Raw genomic sequence first — 20,599 nt, 5'->3', positions numbered from 1 at the left:
TTTTACTTTTATTTCAATAAAAAATAAAATAGAATCATATTTTGGGTTTTTTTGTTTTTAATTATAAATTTAAACTTTTTTGTTGTTTAAGTTTACACTTTTTTAAAGCATTAATCAAAGGCATTATTTTAAAAATAATAAACTAAAATTAAACAATAATTAAATAAAAAAATATATAATATATGTGTGTGTATTATTATGTTGTTTGCATGTATGTTTTGAGTTATGTATCTAAGTATGTACGTATGTAATGTTTGTTTAAAATAACTGAAACTTATATATTTTGTTTATGGTTTTTAAAGAATTGCAAATCATTTCCTTTCAAATTGCAAGTTAAAACAACAACATTCGAAAAGAAGAAGAAGACGAAGAATCTCTTTTGTTTTTGTTTATTACTAGACATTAGTTGCTTGTTTTTATTACTTAAATTCTAAGCAAGAGCACGAGGACCATCTATGGGCATTGCATGTAAAACTTCATCCAATAACTGTAGAGCACGATGCAAATGTACCTCAATCCAACAAGGTGTTTCTTTGATCGATTGTCGTGGATAATCAGGTCCCCAACCTTTAACAAAACTTAAACGTAAAATACACAAACGTCTCAAATCATCGACACCTATACCAGCGGCCGCAGAAATATCTAAAATATCACATAAAAATACATATTTATTTAAGTTTTAAGTTTCACACATAGAAATACTAACTTCTTGGTGGTGCTCCCAGTTGCGAACTTGGAAGACCGGCAACAGCGGCGGCTTGTGCGGCAGCAGCTGCCTGAGCATTACTAGCTAGTGAGTGCATTTGCTGATGACATTGTCGCAAATCGAATACCTAACAACAAGCAGTTTAAATAATGAGTATTTAGAAGTTATCTTTTTTTAAAAAATGATTTTAATAATAACCTTTATACAGGCAGCAGGATATATTTTATGTACAGCATCACCAGGTGTACGACCAGCCTCACGATCTAAATAGTAACTTTGTACAAATACAGAATTATCGCTAAGACAACGTAACCAAACATCACCTTCGCCACGTAAATCTAATTGGACACCCTTACCAATGTGTAGTCTAATGAGAAAAAAAATAGAGAAAAACACGTTTCAGTCAGAAATATTAAAAAAAAATTTTGTTTACACCAAAAATTTTACATTTACCTTGCCCTTTCTGATTGCTCCTGACGATGCACATTACTAAGTGCACCCAAACAAAAACGACTATCACCGGAGGGATCCACATAACCATCAACTTTAACATTTGGTTTGGCAGATGGTACTTTAAATGTTTCACCCACTTGAGTATCCAATTCGAAATAAGCTATGGAACACCAGTATTCGGGAGGTGGTTGACGTGACAATAAACGTGGTGGTTCTTGGGGTGGCATAACATTTATATTGTTCCCTGTTCGAAAAAAGTAATTGAAAACATAAGATTTTTCAAAAATTAATGTAATGAAAAAAGGAAGAGTACTACTTACAGTAGCCTCCTGGTAGTAACGTTCTGGGATCTGGCGGTTGCATGGCCTGTGTGTAGGTTAAAGTACTTGATCCTGTCCAAGTACCAGCGGCTGGTGCATTATTACCTGGTACTCCTCCCGGGGCATTTGATTGATTTGCATTTTGTGCACTATTAGCCGACACTTGTTGGCCATAATTTGGTTGACCGGGCGGTTGGCCCGATACATAACCATTTTGTTGCATATGAGGGGAGATGGGTTGCTGACCGCCGCTACTGTTAAGAGCAGCATTAAATTTGGCTTCTGCTACATTGGGCATTTGTGAAGTTGTGGGTGAATTGTAGTAGCCATCCTGTTGTCCTCCGTTGGGGGCCCCGCTTTGAGGACCAGTCTGCGGAGGCTGTTGCATACCTAGACCAGTAGGATCGTTGGGAGAATTCGTGGGACCATGGCCATGTGGTGGACCACCATGACCATTGCCTTGAGGATTCTGAGGTTGTGGGGGCGCCATAACAGCACCTGGATTCATGGGTCCCGCCATTTGCATAGCATGACCCACTGCTTTAAATAAATTTAAGAAAAAAAATGTATAAATAAGAATATTCTTTAAAAGTTGTGAAATTATCCAAAATTAAACTTAAATAAAAGTTTGAAACTTTTAAATGAAATAAAAACAAAAAAACTGCCTTACAAAGCGAATGTTGTTGAGTTTGTGCAGTATGTTGTTGTTGCTGCTGCTGCTGTTGTTGTTGACTTGTGGTTTGTTGTTGCTGTTGCGAACCGGGAGGTTGTGATTGCTGTGTGGACTGCTGTAAAGCCTGTGGTGGCTGAAGTCGCGGCGGTGGCGGCACCATCCAAGAATTACGTACTCCACCACCGCCTTCATTTGGTTCAATTTTTGGTATCGCACGTCCGGCCACAGCAGCAGCAGCGTACATAGCAGCAGCATTCATGTGATTTGGATCAGTAACTAAATCATTAACATAATAAAAACAACATAAATAAAAATCAAAATAATAACTAAACATAAACAACTAAAGAAAATAAAACTCGAAAAAAAGCTAAAAGTAAACAAAATTAGGAAAAAAATGGACGCACCTGGTCCTGGTGGATAACCATAACCGCCACCTGGTGGTCCCACCATTTGTGAGGGATGATGCTGTATGGTGCCAATATCATTGCCATCGATATCCATGCCACCCACCAATGGTCCAGCTGAGTATTCATCTTTAACGAGACGACTGGGTCCCGATTGTAAACTAAGACCAGATAAATCTATGCCCGGCGATACAACACGCTCATAATGATAAGGATTAACACAAACTGAATCACATTTGAGATCAAAAGCGAATGCACAATATTTAACATGTTTCAATTCATTCTTATGCAAATCCGGCCAACGCCATATACGAGCATATATAACATGCGGGAAGCCCTTGCGACCAGCAACCTAAAATTAATAATGTATTAACAACATACCACAATTGAAAATTTTAGAAAAAATATAAGAATTTTTTTAAAAATTTTGAGAAAAACAAAAATGAACGTCTAAAAATGCATTTAAATAGTACCCTTAAGTAGGCATTACACACATGCATTCAAAGAATGCTAACCGAACGTGATCAGCATAAATATAAGCAAACATATACAGTAAAACATACCGACATTAAATAAACAAATAAATGGAAAAATTATAAATAATGTTTGCTACTTTAAATAAAACATTCTTTTAAATGTTTACAGCGGAGATGGAAAATTTAGTACTATTGTGTTCTTTTTGACATCGAAGTCAAAAAAAGTCTAATAGATACATGTCGATTAGCATATGATGACTGCCAATATATGGATACGCTTTTTAGACTATTCCATTAATAAGTCAATACACTAATAGACCATTCCAAAGACTTATTAATAAACTATTCCATACTACTCTCATCTACAGAAATCATTTCATTACAGAATATATATCCAGCCCCGAAAAAACTATTACATATAACAGTATACAGTATTAGATAGTCGAACATGATCGTGTATAATTTCTTATTTATTTTTATTTGTAGAATATTTTTGTCTAGACGTAATGATCGTGCAATACGATATACACGCATATGTACAGATGATAAGAAAACATAAAATAAATAGTATTTAAAATTGAAATATGTACTACAAACGGAAATGCTTAAAATGATTGATTGATACAATATACTGCACTCTCTCACCTGTAGACGTCCATCTAATGTTCGCTGTATGGTAACACATTTACTAGGATGGGCCCCATTTGTGGTAATGGCAGTGATAAGGGAATCTAATTCATCACGTTTTTCTTTTAATTTTTTCACCAATGACTCAATGGCACGCTTGGCAAAGCCTTCACTTTCACCGCCCTGACGATGACACATCAACGAATGGACAATACTAAGACAAGCATCTGCTGATGTGGGTGCATTAGAGGGTGGCGGCGGGGGCATTTGTACAATATCACGTACTAAAAAAAAAACAGATAAAACAATTAAACTATTCACACAGATGGTTTAAATAAAGCACACAACCCATCACTTACTATCTTGAGGACCCACGCCGGCATACATATGACCCGGTCCCACACCACCTGGACCTACGGGAGACACTCCAACACCTGGGCCACCGTTTGTAACGCCACCAGCACTACTACCAGGCATACCCACCATGCCTGCGTAGTCCTGGGGCACTAGCCCTCCACGGCTATCCACTTTGCCGGCGTTTGTATTGTCGCCGTCACAATAACTGTAGCCCGTCGAAGCCCACAAAGTGATCTTGTTTTTTTTACTCTTTTAATAAAAAACAATACAATGTTTACACTAATTTCCTTTCTTTCAAGTCTTTTTCAGCAATTATTAAATAAAAAATTAAACACGCGAATAACAGAACAAAACAAAAACTTGTCAAACTCTCTCAACACTTTTCACAATTCCACACACGCACACTCATACACACAATTTCCAAACTTTGTTGATGTCAGTCTCAAACAAGAAAAAAGGAATTTTACAATTTGTGGTTTCTTAATTATTTTCGCTTTACAATTTAATTTATCTTTTTGATTTTTCCTTTTTATTTATGTTTTGTTGTTATTATGCTGCCGCTGCTGTTGTTATTATTTGTTTAGTGTTGAAAGAAAAAACAAAATAGACAAAGATTAATCAAGAATCTAAAGCATAGAAAGAAATGGAAAAAACTTTTTTACACATACACAAATTATTATATGCCGCTCTTTTTCGCACTTATACTTTGATAGGATTTTCTTTGTTTTACACAATCTCGCAAAAATCTATTTTTATGCACAAATTAACGCAGCTTGTGGCAATTTCCTGCATTTTCAAACAATTTTCCTTAAATTTTATGCTCATTTTTACACAATTTGTTAAACAATTTCAATATATTTCACAATTTCCTGAAAATTCTTTGGGGCTTCATCATATATGGTATAAAAAAAATTCCAATTGGTATAAATTTCTTTTCACCTCTTCCTCCTAACAGATTTAATTTAAAACATTTTTAAACTTTATTTTATGGTAAAAATATAAGAAAACTTCATGCTTTACGTAAAGTAATTAAGGAAACCTTTAAGCAAATTACTTTTTATTTAATTAAACTATAATTTTTATAATAATTTTGCACAATTTTTTTACAACAAGCGAGCAAAAACCTGCGTCGACAAATAAAAACGACGTCAGTAAATAGAAATATCGGCGGTGATTAAAAATTTTCAAAAGCCGGCTAAATTTTCTATGATTTTAAATTTTCAACTTATATTTTTCCTTTATTTCATTTGAAAGCCATTTTTGTGTGTTTTAAGCCGGAGGTCTCACTATTTAAATATTTTTGAAGCCTATAACGCGCTGCTGCTTATAACGCGTGTTGTGTACTTCCACCTTTAAAATACATATGTTTGACGACCTATAAAACTCTGGTTTGTCAAACAACAATAAATTTTTCGTATCTCGAGTTTGCTTCAAACACTTTTTTGTTTGAAGCAACAAAAATATCTCAATTTAATAATATGGCATCTCTTTTTTCTATAAAAATTGAATTCATTTAGTGTTGTTAAGTTATGACAGTTATTCCCATTACTTGGTGTTTTACAACACTAATTAGTACACCATATGTTTTTGACAGCTGTGACGTCATAACTAAGCTAATAAAAATAAAAACTTACAAAACTATACAAAATATTTTAAACAATTTGAATAGTTCAGAAGAAAAGTTATTTCTAGAAATGTTTAATAAAATTTGTTCATAAACAAATGTATATAAATGTTTGCTAAAAGGTATAGTTGGAGAACATTGATAACATATAAAGTTAATTGATTTTGTGTGCCATAACCATTTCTACAAGTAGATACAAATTTTTGCTTTCTTTTTATTAATACAGTTTACAAAGCATACGGCGAGTTAGTTTATCAATTGCCTTATTAAATAACGTACACAATAATTTAACGCGCTCTTGTCTAAAACCAACAACAATAGCAATTGGTGGTTATCAACGTAAATTTTGTCATAGAACTGTGTGGACTTTATATTGCGGTTTGCCAGAGATAACATTAATTAACAAACAATTTTGCATCATCAGCAGACGAGTGTCGTCACAGTTAAGTAGTGGCTCTAAAAAGATGTTAAATTATTTGCCATTTTTTGCTAGTGGTGAAATTGTTGCTGGATTTGGTCGCGGTTCCAAAGAGTTAGGCATACCAACAGGTTAGTTTTACAATGATTTTTGTTATTAAAACTTTTAATGGGAATTTATGTAATATTGTAAATATTATTTATAGCTAATTATCCCCTGGAGGTGGTTAAATCTCTGCCAGATTGTTTTAAGCCTGGTGTTTACTTTGGCTGGGCCAATATTGATAATGGACCTGTTTATAAAATGGTCATGAGCATTGGTTGGAATCCTTTTTATGATAATAAAGAAAAAAGTATAGTAAGTATTAAAATATTACGTATACACATTTGTTTTAGCATGAAATGTTTAATTAAATGATTTGGCAGATTCACGTTCATGTAAACTTTATATGATACTTAGGAATTTATTGATGAAATTATATTTATTTGCTTTCAATTTAATAGATACAATCATTCTCCCCTCTTAGGTCTTGTTTATCATGTATGTAGTATGTAAATGTGTGATTGTAAGTTTATTAACCTGCAGTTCTATAAGGAGTCAATGTATCACTTTTAGTTAAAATCATTTCCTTGAAGATCTAATTAGTTAATGATATTTCATTAACTATTTGGCAATTTAACAAAATGTAATCTCTATAAGGCATAAATTTAAATAATTGCCACTTTAGAGTCCCCAAGTAATTAAACAGGTAATGAGTTGAAACTTGTTCCTTCTACACATTACTAAATGACTATATTAGTCAGAAGTAGTAAGCTATAGCTGAATTGAATGTATATTCTAAGTCGAAGAGTAGTGCAATTGATTTTCTTCTAGTACATGCTATAACCAGGGTTAGTTCGGAACAGTCACTGTATACTGCAGGGAATTTACACTTTATAAAGAGTTGCCAATCTTATCAATTAAAATCGTAACAACATTCAACTGATATTGTTAATTTCCATAAGTGTTTTTGCTGGAATATTTAATTTTTACATTACAATGTATAAAAAGATCAATTGTTTTTTACGATAATTCATATAAGACGTAAATTCAAAATTAATGTGAAATTATTTTAAATATTACTGCCCTTCCTACTTCAAATGTATGCAAAAATATTATCAAATGTTTAAATTACAAAATTATATGAATGGAAAATGAAAAAGTCAACATTTAATTAAAAGTTCTCAATAAACTTGACGGATTAGTTTCAAATTTTCTTCTCAATTTTGTGAATTGGTGTATTTTTTCTAAAAATAAATTGATAAAAGCACATAATTGTCTTATCATTACCTTTTACTACCACAACTTTTTATAGCAATGAACAACAAGTTCATTATCTCTTAAGATTTAAGCAGTTTTTTATGATAAGTTATCTGTTGCGATTTTTTTTTTTCATTCTTGTCCTTGACTTTTGTGAGAGAGTAATTTTATAAATACAAACTCAGCTGTTTTTAATCGCAAAGTGAAAGTGTATTAAATATATAGATTTTTTAAGACATTTGTAGGAATTTTTGTCATAAATTCGGTATTTATTTTTAAATTTTCTTTATTTCTTCTTTTTTTTGTAGGAAACACACATTTTACATGAATTTAATCGTGACTTATATGGCTGTTTACTTAAAGTTTGCATTGTTGGCTACTTGAGGCCAGAACAAAATTTTAAATCTCTAGAAGATTTAATTGCCTGCATAAAGAATGACATAGCTCATGCTGAAGATGTACTCGAATCGAATGATGTCTATAAAGAATTACAAAGTCATCAATTTTTTCTAGAACATAATCACCAAAACAATGACAATCATATAAATAATACAAATAGTAAAAGTAATAATAATAGTGCATAGAGTGTTAGTGGTTTGTAGTTATTTTCTTTTAAATGTTTATTTATTCTTTTTTTTTATAATATTACCTCATAATTAATAATTGGTTTAAATTAATTTTAAATTTGTTTTTAGTACTTAAGAACTTGTTTACACCTATTTTACTTAATTCATTTTTTTATAAAATTATACTATTGTAAATGGAAAAATAGTACATACATATTTGTAGATAATTACATATTTGTGAAACAAATTATGTTTGCATGTTTAATTTATTTGTATTCTTTATTATACGGTCCTCAAGGACTTGTTTGAATTTGGGTAAGCGTTGTTGATATAATGTAATTTACAATACCTCTTTTTTACTTATTTAGTTAATTAGCTTGAAAGTAAAATGTACATATGTACATCAAATCTGAAGAAATACACCTAAGTCGCTGTCGGGCCTGTTGTGTGCTCCTTAAGCAGTGGCTCGGGTGGGAACCGACCCCACTACATACTTACTTAGGCGCAATTTACATGAAGACTTTTCAGACGTCTGTTCTTTCCAATTCTCTTTTGAGAATCTTCAAAAAAATCATGAACATTTATACGGTGATTTTTACTACTTACTTACTTACTTACTTACATACTTACTTACTTACTTACTTACTTACTTACTTACTTACTTACTTACTTACTTACTTACTTACTTACTTACTTACTTACTTACTTACTTACTTACTTACTTAATTAATTACTTACTTACTTATTTACTTACTTACTTATTTACTTACTTACCTACTTACTTACTTACTAACTTACTTATTTACTTACTTATTGACATGTAAACGTTATCAAAGTGTAGGGTGCTTTTTTAAAGATTTTTGATATTGAAAATGGTTAAAATCGCTCCATTATTTCACCTACCTGATTTGAATTCACTTATTAACACTAATATTGCATTGAAATTCAGCACAGACAAATATTATACAAATCTCTTCAGCACATTTTACCGTAATCGGTCCATATTTGCTCATATTCCTCAAATTAAACCAGAACATTAGTCTCTCGTCAATAAATTGCCCTAATACATCGGAATCAAGGTAATATTCAAGATTTATTATGAAAAATAATTCACATTTATAACTAGTGTAGGGTATAATATGGTTGGCCACTTCTGAATAACTTTCTTTGGTCTTTTTGGGGACGTGAATCAAAAATTTTCTGGCTACACATACTTACTTAGGCGCAATTTACATGAAGACTTTTCAGACGTCTGTTCTTTCCAATTCTCTTTTGAGAATCTTCAAAAAAATCATGAACATTTATACGGTGATTTTTACTACTTACTTACTTACTTACATACATACTTACTTACTTACTTACTTACTTACTTACTTACTTACTTACTTACTTACTTACTTACTTACTTACTTACTTAATTAATTACTTACTTATTTACTTACTTACTTATTTACTTACTTACCTACTTACTTACTTACTTACTTACTTACTAACTTACTTATTTACTTACTAACTTACTTATTTACTTACTTACTTACTTACTAACTTACTTATTTACTTACTTATTGACATGTAAACGTTATCAAAGTGTAGGGTGCTTTTTTAAAGATTTTTGATATTGAAAATGGTTAAAATCGCTCCATTATTTCACCTACCTGATTTGAATTCACTTATTAACACTAATATTGCATTGAAATTCAGCACAGACAAATATTATACAAATCTCTTCAGCACATTTTACCGTAATCGGTCCATATTTGCTCATATTCCTCAAATTAAACCAGAACATTAGTCTCTCGTCAATAAATTGCCCTAATACATCGGAATCAAGGTAATATTCAAGATTTATTATGAAAAATAATTCACATTTATAACTAGTGTAGGGTATAATATGGTTGGCCACTTCTGAATAACTTTCTTTGATCTTTTTGGGGACGTGAATCAAAAATTTTCTGGCTACACTGTTCCGAATACAATTATAATTTCCTACGTTATTATACCGTTACAATAAATACTTAATACTGGCAACACTATAACCTTTACATCATTGCCATAATGAAAAATTTTGCAGACATGTCAATGCTATTTACATTAATTTAAATTTAAACTAAAACCCCACAACATAAATTGTTTATGTAAGCACTTAGAATAACAACACCAGCAATGAATGATATGTATTACTGGAAAAGTAATAGACATTTTTCCACAAAAGAAAAATAAGAAAACTATTTATAGATTAACAAATAAAGTCAAGGGCAACAACAAGAGCACCTAACAACAGATAATTTACAGCAGAGAAGATATTTTGTTTTAGTACATACATACATATGTATGTATGACAGACAACCCTTTGCAGTTTGATTACAATTGAAACTGATGTCGACAAACTACACAAAAAGAGCGAGAGTCGAATTACAATTAGGCGATTGTCGAAAAACCACATATCATAGCAAAACGTTTTTTTGTTTAAAATTGGAATTATTATGATAAGTTTTCATTAAAAAAAACGCAATTAAAATATAAAAAGATCTATCTCCACAAAACAAAATTTATGAACACTTATTGTCGACAGCCTTTGTGGTTTCAATTGTAATTAAACTATTAATTGGAGTTTTGATAGTTTTCAAGGGAAATCAGTGTTGCAAAGTAAAGTAATAAAATGAGTAAAAATATTTAAATTATAAGTAGGAGAATTTTAGCAAAACTAAAAAGTTTAACGTTGAGATATTTTTAATTAAATTATTTATTTCATTACATTATTTTATTTAAATAAACAATAAATAAGAGTTTTTACTACGCTTTTTTCTTTACTTTTTCTAAATATGTAGTTCGTATGGACAAATGTGGTGTTTGTATAAGTGCGATAACGAATCTATACGAGTTGATGTATGTTCCGTTTTCACTCTCTTTTATTTAGGGAGTTTGACAGTTTTGGTTGTGAGATACATTTTTTATATGAAGAGTTTGACAGTTTTGGTATAGATTTTCATGAATAAAAAAATTATTAGCTGTTAACATAATTGTAACTTGTATGAATTCGCCCTGGTAGTATGAATGCGCGTGCGAGCGTTTAATTTTAGTGCGAGTCTAGTGAGTGTTTAGTAGTTGTTGGGTGTCTGGTGTGTTTTGGGTTATTTTGGCTGCGTAGTATAATAGTTTTGCAAAATTTTTTAATAATAAATTATTAAATAAGCAAAACGAAGATCGTGAAAGAAATTGCGTAAATTTAAAGTTTGTTAATTTAGAATTTCAATCTGTGAGACAATTTTAACGAATATCTTCTATTTAATTTAAGAAATAACGAAACAATAGCAATATAATTAAAAAACACATGGAGGGATTCGTTGATACAAACACCTGTAGAGCCAATGAAAGTGATTTGGAAGTAGTAGTTGGGGAAGCATGTTGTTCAACAACAACAACAACTACGAGCACAACTACAACTGATAATTGCTGTAAAACAAATGCTGTTGCTGATAGTGCTAGCATGTTACCAGTAGTAGAGTCTAACGAACAACAATTACAGCCCATGGCAGGGTGCGGTAAAGAGGTAACCGGTCTAACACATGAGTGTGGGGTTTTTGGAGCCATTGCTTGTGGTGATTGGCCTACACAAATTGAAATCGCACACGTGATATGTCTGGGTTTGGTGGCCTTGCAACATCGCGGTCAAGAATCGGCTGGCATTGTGACCAGTGAAGGAAAATGCTCAAAAAGCTTTAACATGCACAAGGGCATGGGTATGATTAGCACATTGTTTAATGAGGATTCTATGAAAAAGCTAAAGGGCAACTTGGGTATTGGTCATACCCGTTACTCAACCTCTGCTGCCTCAGAGGTGGTTAATTGTCAACCATTTGTCGTGCACACAGCCCATGGTGCCATGGCTTTGGCTCACAATGGTGAATTGGTGAACAGTGAGTCGTTGAGACGTGAAGTTTTGGGTCGTGGTGTAGGTTTGTCCACCCACAGTGACAGTGAATTGATTGCCCAGAGTCTTTGCTGCTGCCCCGAGGGCATATCCGAAGAAGACGGACCCAATTGGCCAGCTCGTATTCGTCATTTTATGCAATTGGCTCATTTGTCCTACTCTTTGGTTATTATGATCAAGGACAAAATTTATGCTGTGCGTGATGTTTATGGCAATCGTCCTTTGTGCTTGGGCAAAATTGTTCCCCTCAACTCGGGCACTACTAAAGTGGAAGATGCTTCAGCCGAGGGTTGGGTGGTATCCAGTGAATCCTGCGGTTTTCTGTCCATAGGTGCTCGTTATGTACGTGAAGTTGAACCCGGTGAGATTATTGAACTTACACGCAATGGTTATCGCACTGTGGATATTGTTGAGAGACCCGACTTTAAGAAAATGGCCTTCTGTATTTTCGAATATGTTTATTTTGCTCGTGGTGATTCAATCTTCGAGGGACAGATGGTGTATTCGGTACGTATGCAATGTGGCAGACAATTGGCTAGGGAAGCTCCCATTAAGGCCGATATTGTCAGTTCTGTTCCCGAATCGGGTACAGCCGCTGCTCATGGTTATGCTAAAGAATCTGGTTTGGAATTTGCTGAAGTTTTGTGCAAAAATCGTTATGTTGGACGTACTTTCATCCAACCCTCTAACCGCTTGCGTCAATTAGGTGTTGCCAAGAAATTTGGTGCTCTTTCGGAAAATGTTGCTGGTAAACGTTTGGTTTTAATCGATGATTCCATAGTTCGCGGTAATACCATCGGCCCTATTATAAAACTTTTACGTGATGCTGGTGCCGTAGAGGTGCATGTACGTGTTGCCAGTCCTCCCCTGCAGTATCCCTGTTATATGGGTATTAATATACCTACACATGAGGAATTGATAGCCAACCAAATGAATAATGTACAATTGGCCCGTAAAGTGGGAGCCGACAGTTTGGAATATTTATCCGTTGAAGGTTTGGTGAAGGCAGTAAATTTGAATCGTGAAGCTATGAATCCCAGCAAGAGTGGTCATTGTACTGCTTGTTTGACAGGAGAATATCCCGGTGGTTTGCCCGACGAATTGAGTTGGTAAAAAAAGAGGGTAAACACAAAATGAAACCAACAAAAGGATTGTATTTCAATGTTCTTTGATTGTCTTTTAAAAATAGTTTGGTTAAAAGGGGCTTCCTTAAGGCTAATAACGCTTGCTTGCCTGCATTTGCAACTAATTTTAAATAATTGTTTTACAATCCTTTTTTTTAATTTTAAAAATTGCATTTAACTTTAAAAATTCTTACTAAAAATATAATGTATAATATACCTCAATTACATAAAACTAAACTGCCTTAAAAATTAGAAAAAAATACTTTTTATTAAATAAAAAGTTTTAAAACTTTTTAAGCTAAGTGCTAAAAAGTTTTTATATTATTTTTCATTAACTAAACTGTTGTGTCTGTTAATAATTTACACCTTTTTTGTAATGTTTATAGAAAAAAACCTCAAGAAATATTTACATATCAAACAAAACTCATACATCGTATTATAATAAAACTTTTTAATTCTTTTTGTTTAATAAAAATCTACATATTCTTTTTTTTTTTTGCATAAATTAACAAAACTTCTTATTACAAATAAGTAGGGCCGTTACTTAATTAATGATAAACAAAACAAGTTTATATTTAATTAAAACATGTACATTTTTTCTCTTTATTAGTTTTTAAGTTTAAGAGAAACTAATAAATTTAACTTTAAAAAAAAATCAAAAGGCATTTAATTTAATACATTTTATTTGTTTAAACTTATTGTAAACATATACTAACAATTTATTTAATAATTATTTTGCATTTTGAATTCGAATTCTTGATATACATAAAATATGTTTAAATAAAATTTAAAAAAAAAATGTATAATTTTTAATGTTTATTGAAAATGTTAAAATAAAGACACCAAAAAAACTTTAAATTTCAGTTTTATTAAAATTCTAATTAAAATAATATAAAAAATTTATTGAAATATAAATTTTTTTGTTGAGTTTTTATAATCAATCACAAGTACAGAGTTTTTTAATTTATTTAATTACGAATAAATTAACAAAATGTGTATATGCTATATATACATTAACGTTATCACCATGGTGAAGGGTTTAACAACAAAATTGGTCTAAGATTACAGTTTTCTTGAAGTTTGATTTTTATTTTTTTTTGGCTTCCATGTATAGGTTATCATGATTTTGTTCTTTTGCAAAAACATTTTCATACAAAAAATATGTACTTTAAGCCAAAAAAAATGTTTGTGAATGAAATATGTAGGTACAGTGAATCAACTAAGTTTTTTGCCTACCTTTTTATACCCTACACCACTTTAGTGGGGAGGGTATATTGGGTTTGTGCTGATGTTTGTAACATACAAAAATATTCGTCCTATACCCAGCTTAAAGTATACGAATCGGCTTAGAATTATTTTCTGAGTCGATTAAGCTATGTCCGTCCGTCCGTCTGGCTGGCTGTCCATGTAAACCTTGTGCGCAAGGTACAGGTCGCAATTTTCAAGGTAATTGGATGAAATTTGGCACACACACTTCTTTTGGCCCAAGGACGAAGCCTATTGAAAATGGTTAAAATCGGTCTATTATTTCGACTAGCCCCCATACAACCGTACCCCCCAAATAGGGCATTTTGGCTTATAACTAATTTAAATGATCTATTATGTTAACAAAAGTCGACAAAACTTAGTTTTATAGAACTTTAAATGACACTACCGATTTTTGTAATTATCGGGCTTCATTTGACCCTATCCCCCATACAAACTTCCCTTCAGAAAATGACTTAAAGTTCAAAATTCACTTACAAACACTAATAACACTTTTAAATTCTACATAAATAATATTGATGAAGACTTAACTCCCCCTACCAACATTTTTAAGGATAGGGCCATATTTTGCCCTATTCCCCCTTGAGCCCTCTTAAAAAAATCTCTTTTTTACAAAAAAAAAAGTAAAAATATTCCGAAATAAAGTTAAAAAAACAAACCAAAGGCTTTATTTTTTTAAATAATTCCCATTTTTAACATACATACTGACTGGTGTTGGGTATCATATGGTCGGCTACGCCCGACTATACATTCATACTTGTTTTTTAAGTATTTTTGGAATTTATTGTTTTATTGTTAAAAGGAAGAGTGTTAAGTATTTTTTAATTGCGATTTGCAAAAATCATATCCTTATTGGGTGAAAATATGATGTTATTTGCCTTAAAATGTTAAAAGGATAATAATGAGGTAATTTCGATATAAAAAATTTGTTTAGATTTCCAGAACAAGTATAAATCAATAAAATATAATTATGAAATGTTTAATCAATAGCATTAAAAAATATAAAATAGTGTAGTAGATGAAATGATCCAAATGCTCTTTCAAAATCTTTAACTGCCAAAGGGAGGAGACTTGTATCCAAGGAAAACTATTGGACTCCTGATTTATCTTTTTCAAAATCTATGTTTAAATTTAGACCTCTAAACAGACCTTAGGTTACTTGGAACCAATGTAAAGTGAACTGTCGTGTAGTACAGACAAAAATACCTAATTTAGATATTTTAAAATAGAGGTGGTTATCATACCGTAACGTCTACAAAAGCAATATTTTTCACCTAATACATACACTTAGGGCGGGTTTTACTGATAGAGATAATCTACATTCTTTGGTTAAACCTGGTTTAATATATGTTTTGTGTTTTCCAGTTATCAGTAAAGTTACTTATTATCTTAGTTTAACTGAGTGTTATTGGCCAATTAAACTCAAGTTATAAGTGATAAAACACAATTAACAAAAACAATAAAACAATTATTTCGGAAGAACAAAAACTTAATATTTTAAGTAAATTGCAATTTTCTGATTTGTTGTGTTTTATTTATTATTGTTTTAAATGTTTATTTATCATTTTTCCAAAATTTTTCATTTTACAAAAGTATTTTTTGCAAAAAACAGCTGTTCATTGTTTATGTTTTTGAGTGAAAACTTGGCAATACTAACAAAGTTAACTGAGCTTTAATCTAAAACTGAAAAACACAATCATCGGTTAAAGTCCGCCTAAATTTGTTTCGAGTTTAATCTAACAGCAAGTTAAGTCTAGTTTAACTAAGAACTAAGAAACCCGCCCTAAGCGTCAACCAAATTCAAATATAATGTTTCTATTCATAATTGCTATATCCTTGACTTGTCTATAGCTTGAGTTTATGTGTATTCAGGAGGCATGATCGGGACATCTGAATTTCGAAAATATATTATTGGAAAGTTTCGAGAACTTTTATGATGTGTTTAATTTCACTTGTTGGGTAATATACCCAGCAAAAAAAGTGAGGAAAAAGAAATAGAATTTTCACCACAAATAACATACTTGAAGTACTTTCAATTTTGGTGAAAACCCTATGAATATTATATTAGAGTGTCATTGGAGGGATGTTGTTCATTTTTGACAACTATAAACTACATCTAATCTTATTCATAGATGCAATCTCTTGTAATTGAAACAATTATTTTACTACTTTTTGCAATTTATAAAAAATTTAATATAAAATTTTGCAATGTTAAAAGTGAAGTGATTCTATGGACTCTTTAAATGCTTACAGCAAAGCATACACGATAAAAACAGTTGATACAATTTGAGAAGGTTGTTTACGAAATTGCAAAGTGTGTAGGATTGCTTTAAAAGTTGTGAGTTAGTTGTACGCAAGGCGAATTCATATATATATCTGATTTCGCCTTGGTTGTACGAAAGATCAAAATGTTTTGATATTTTTGCAAGTTCTACAAACGGATCGCAACGTAAAAATGCTTGTCGTTCAACAATATTTTATTTTACTTTTTATTTTGTGGTGACCACAATCACATCGTGTGTGCGTAAAAAAACAATAATTTTTTTTTTACTTTTTAAAATTATTAAATTTTAATTTATTACAAAAAATAAGAAAACTTTTACATTTAAATTGCAATTATACGCACAGTAAAGTTGTAGAGATGATGAGATCTTTATATGGGATATAAGATCGATTATTGACCGATCCTCCTAATATTGTTCAAAAACATTTTGGTTTCTTAAAAATTTCGAAAATATGCGTTATAGTAATTTTCTGAAGGAAACTTTATATGAGTGCTAGGTTAAATCGTAGACAGATATTGCCCATTTTCAATAAAAAACAAACAAAATATTTTTTCAAAATTTCAACTCTCTAGGCTTGCCCTATTGTGTTTTCAATATCCATATATCATTATAAAAAAACTCAACTTCCACTTTTAAATCTATTGAAAAAATTAAAATAGGTTGAGATTGAACTAAGCTACTTACTTATAATTGCATTACTGTATGCAAACCCGTTTTTTACCCGTATCTTAAGATTCGTTCGAATAATTTTTAAAATTAAGTCGAATTTTTAACACGAATAATTGACAACTCTAATTTATACTTATCCTAATCCATTCAGTGTAAACTTGGATTATCTTTAACACTGCGAAACTTAACTGAGCTATGTTTTCTTGACATTCTCAAACAAATATGTATGTTAAGTCCAATATTTCGCATATGAAATTAAATTTTAACGTCTGTTAGTTATAATCCAACTTTTTCTAGATATCTTAACCTAAAGCTTGTAATAACAATATCTAGAAAACAACATTACAATATATGCAACATTACATGATATATCGCAATCCTTTTCAAATGTTTGAGAAAATTTGCTTAATATTCGCAATTGAAGTCTGAGTTTGGAAACAACTCTCGCGTCATTGCAATTATTTTTTTAACGCGTCCAGGCTTGTGTTTATTGTCTGGCTTTGGACAGTTTTGCATCTCGCTTGTACTGGTGTAGTTTATTACTTAATGTAATTGTTAAAAGTTATATATTGTGAGGTTATGTTTCATTGGCGGAGACATTAGAATATTCAAATGTTTGTACCCTGGTGGAGATTATTAAACCTCAACTGTTTATACCCTGGTGAAGACCATTAAAACTCTTCAACTTTACTGATGGAGTACCATTTAAAACTTAAATTTAGCTTAAGTTTTTAAAGGTTTCCAGTTTCCTATATGAAGATATATGACAACTAGGAGGATTTCCTTTAAAGCAACGTGGGACACTCTGACATTTTGCTAATAATCATAAATTTACCGAAGGCCTCCTTATATTTTCTAAATCTTAGTTATGTCTTATCAGGATAGGACCTTAATCTTCTAAATTCACAAACCAAGTTCTCATTGGCAATTCGCTTATAAGTATTCTAATAGGATTTAGACTATCTTAGCATGTAGTAGCCAATGGTCAAATCTTTCTTCACCATAACGCAAATCATTATCCAGTTGTATGGTCATGCGATCTTTTGAATTTGAGTTGGGTTGTTGTATTGCCTCCCTTAAAATTTTAGCTGGTTCCGAAGGCATCCTTAAAATAAAATCATTTTTTAGTTCAACACCATCATCGCGTGGTTTTTGATTATTTTTATCTCTTTTGTTTTCAATAATTTCTAAGGATTTCTTGGATTTCTTATGAGAAAATATAAGATTTTCTAAATTTTTCACAAATCAACTTCTAGAAAATTGTTTTTTGTTTATTTTGATTCGAGTACTGAGTTGAAAATTACGACTAAAACCTTAAGACCTTAATCTTCTAAATTCAAAAACCAAGTTCTCATTGGGTAACGATCAAATCATCAAAAACAAAACTTAATTTTATTTATAATTATCCGCAAATTTTATTTTCATTATTAAAATAATATTAAACCAAAAACTACAAATGTTTTATCATAAATCTATCTATAGCATATTTTCATAATCTTTTAATTCCAATTCCTTTTCTACCATTTGACTGGCCAAATTGTCAACAGTTTCTTGCATACGTTGACGTAATGTAGGATTTTGTATGGACGTTATTTCCTTAGCCTTTTGTGAATGTTGTGCCTTAATTTCTTCCAACTGACGTCGTAATTCCGATATTCTGCCATGTATTTGATCGACACGCATTTGGGGTACAGCATCATTGGAGGAGTCATCATCGGATAAAGTACGTTTACGTTCTTCAAAATAGCCAGGAGCGGCCAAATTTGAATTAGAACCACCATATTTCGAATGATCATCATCGCCGGCCTTAGGACTACCAAATAAAACTTTACTATAATCATTTATATCTTCCTTAGAGGTATTAAGACCTATATTGCCTCCCAATGTGGTATTGTTGTGACCCATAGAGAAATCAGACATACGTGAATCGTCTGCTGATAAACGTGAAGTTTCGTCCAAATCTCGTAAATGTGATGTATTATGATGTTTGACATCATCATCGTCGTCCGAAGAGGAAACTTCTTCGCCGAAAATATCATGTTCTCCCACACCACCCATGGGTGCCGAACCCGTGGGTCCATCATCCTCATCACCATCCGATTCAACATTAATGTCTTTTTGCGAAGAGGCATCATTAATAGTCTTATCACCCATATTAAGTTGTTCATCATTGTAGTCATCTTCACCTTCACGTTCTTCTTTCATTTGGGAATCGGATAATGATTTTGTTATATCTTCATTTATAATTTCAAACTCCACTTTGACAGCATCATTGTCTATGCGCAACAAACGTTTAACTTCTTTTTCAATTTCAGGCGCTTCGACATTTTTCTTTTTTAATGTTTTACGAAAACGTCTTTTGCGTACATTTTTACATGGTGGCGTTATGCCATGAGCCCACAAAAATTTCTTATCAACCTTATTTGGGTCTTTCTTTTTCCCCTTATTTGGTGATTCTTCTTTATCCAAATCTAATGGCTCTTCCTTGCAAATCATCTAGAATAATGTTTAAAATATTTTTGAATTTTTAATTGTAAGTTGCAAAGTTGGGCCGAAAAAGTGATTACAAAAATGCTATACTAGTTGGGATTGGGATACAATATTTTTGAACGTTCGAAAGCTTAAAGAAAGGGACGCGTACCTATTTTCGAAAAATTTGTTCGTGTATATGGCGAGCTTAAAGAACAGGCTTGCGCCAAAATTTCTTTCCATTACCAACATAAAGTCCTATCCATAACAACCTTTATCTACTATAATGCTACAAGTTAATAAAAACTTACCATTTGACATATATCGGCAGATTTGTAAAAACTTTTATTGTCTATCGTTTTGAGACACTCGATAATGGTGGGCAAATCTACAATTTTGGCATGTAGTAGCCAATGATCAAATCTTACTTCACCATAACGCAAATCATTATCCAGTTGTATGGTCATGCGATCTTTTAAATTAGAGTTGGGTTGTTGTAATGCCTCCCTTAAAACTTTAGCTGGTTCCTCGGGCATTCTCAAAATAAATTGATTTTCTAGTTCAACACCATCATCGCGTGGTTTTTGTTCTTGTTTATTTTTATCTGTTTTCTTGTCAATCATTTCTTATGAGAAAATATAAAATTTTCAGAAAATTCTTTTAAATTTTTCACAAATCAACTTCAAGAAAATAGTTTTTTGTTTGTTTATTTTGATTTGAGTACTAGTGTTGTAAAGTGTTAAAATTTCTAAACAGCTTTTTGTCATTTTTGACATGACACTATGCACTGTGAGAAATGTATCGTAAAAAAAAACCAATAAAAATAAATTTTACATTAAAAAACACGAAAATATGTATTATTTTCTTGATATTTCCAAATAGTCCGTAGTCCTTTTTCCTTTAACTGAATTACTTCAACAATTTACTTAACA

General features: G+C 31.5%; 4 protein-coding genes across 8 annotated transcripts; 2 read left to right on the top strand and 2 right to left on the bottom strand.

Annotated features, from left to right (window-relative positions):
* Positions 1-69: 69 nt before the first annotated feature.
* LOC111682411 (mothers against decapentaplegic homolog 4) lies at positions 70-5,157 on the bottom strand. 4 transcript variants are annotated; one of them, XM_046948961.1, is made up of 10 exons: positions 4,685-5,157; positions 4,019-4,579; positions 3,678-3,943; positions 2,557-2,908; positions 2,150-2,428; positions 1,480-2,019; positions 1,160-1,403; positions 905-1,073; positions 707-833; positions 70-642 (listed from the first exon to the last, which is right to left on the bottom strand). In XM_046948961.1, the coding sequence occupies exons 2-10, from the start codon at positions 4,143-4,145 to the stop codon at positions 431-433; spliced, it is 2,316 nt and encodes a 771-aa protein (XP_046804917.1). In that variant the 5' UTR covers positions 4,146-4,579; positions 4,685-5,157; the 3' UTR covers positions 70-430. The 4 variants fall into 4 exon arrangements, with proteins under 4 accessions (XP_046804917.1, XP_023300132.2, XP_023300130.2 ...); XM_023444364.2 differs by having other exon boundaries at positions 1,480-2,016; XM_023444362.2 differs by having other exon boundaries at positions 4,019-5,157.
* A 445-nt stretch (positions 5,158-5,602) lies between these two features.
* LOC111682401 (putative riboflavin kinase) lies at positions 5,603-8,200 on the top strand. Its single transcript, XM_023444353.2, has 4 exons — positions 5,603-5,762; positions 5,867-6,189; positions 6,264-6,415; positions 7,666-8,200. The coding sequence occupies exons 1-4, from the start codon at positions 5,749-5,751 to the stop codon at positions 7,939-7,941; spliced, it is 765 nt and encodes a 254-aa protein (XP_023300121.2). The 5' UTR covers positions 5,603-5,748; the 3' UTR covers positions 7,942-8,200.
* Positions 8,201-10,553: 2,353 nt separating this feature from the next.
* LOC111682398 (amidophosphoribosyltransferase) lies at positions 10,554-13,610 on the top strand. Of its 2 annotated transcripts, none has more exons than XM_046949774.1 (2): positions 10,554-10,569; positions 11,219-13,610. In XM_046949774.1, the coding sequence occupies exon 2, from the start codon at positions 11,255-11,257 to the stop codon at positions 12,965-12,967; it is 1,713 nt and encodes a 570-aa protein (XP_046805730.1). In that variant the 5' UTR covers positions 10,554-10,569; positions 11,219-11,254; the 3' UTR covers positions 12,968-13,610. The 2 variants fall into 2 exon arrangements, with proteins under 2 accessions (XP_046805730.1, XP_023300117.2); XM_023444349.2 differs by lacking the exon at positions 10,554-10,569 and adding an exon at positions 10,848-11,154 and having other exon boundaries at positions 11,219-13,609.
* Positions 13,611-18,584: 4,974 nt separating this feature from the next.
* Positions 18,585-20,381, bottom strand: LOC111682399 (transcription initiation factor TFIID subunit 7). Its single transcript, XM_023444350.2, has 2 exons — positions 19,979-20,381; positions 18,585-19,694 (listed from the first exon to the last, which is right to left on the bottom strand). Exons 1-2 carry the CDS (start codon positions 20,288-20,290, stop codon positions 18,675-18,677), a joined length of 1,332 nt encoding a protein of 443 aa, XP_023300118.2. The 5' UTR covers positions 20,291-20,381; the 3' UTR covers positions 18,585-18,674.
* Positions 20,382-20,599: the final 218 nt, after the last annotated feature.

Source organism: Lucilia cuprina, chromosome 4 (assembly GCF_022045245.1).
Source record: "Lucilia cuprina isolate Lc7/37 chromosome 4, ASM2204524v1, whole genome shotgun sequence".
In the NCBI taxonomy this organism is placed as follows: Eukaryota; Metazoa; Arthropoda; class Insecta; order Diptera; family Calliphoridae; genus Lucilia; species Lucilia cuprina.
This window is presented reverse-complemented; position numbering and strand designations above follow the sequence as displayed.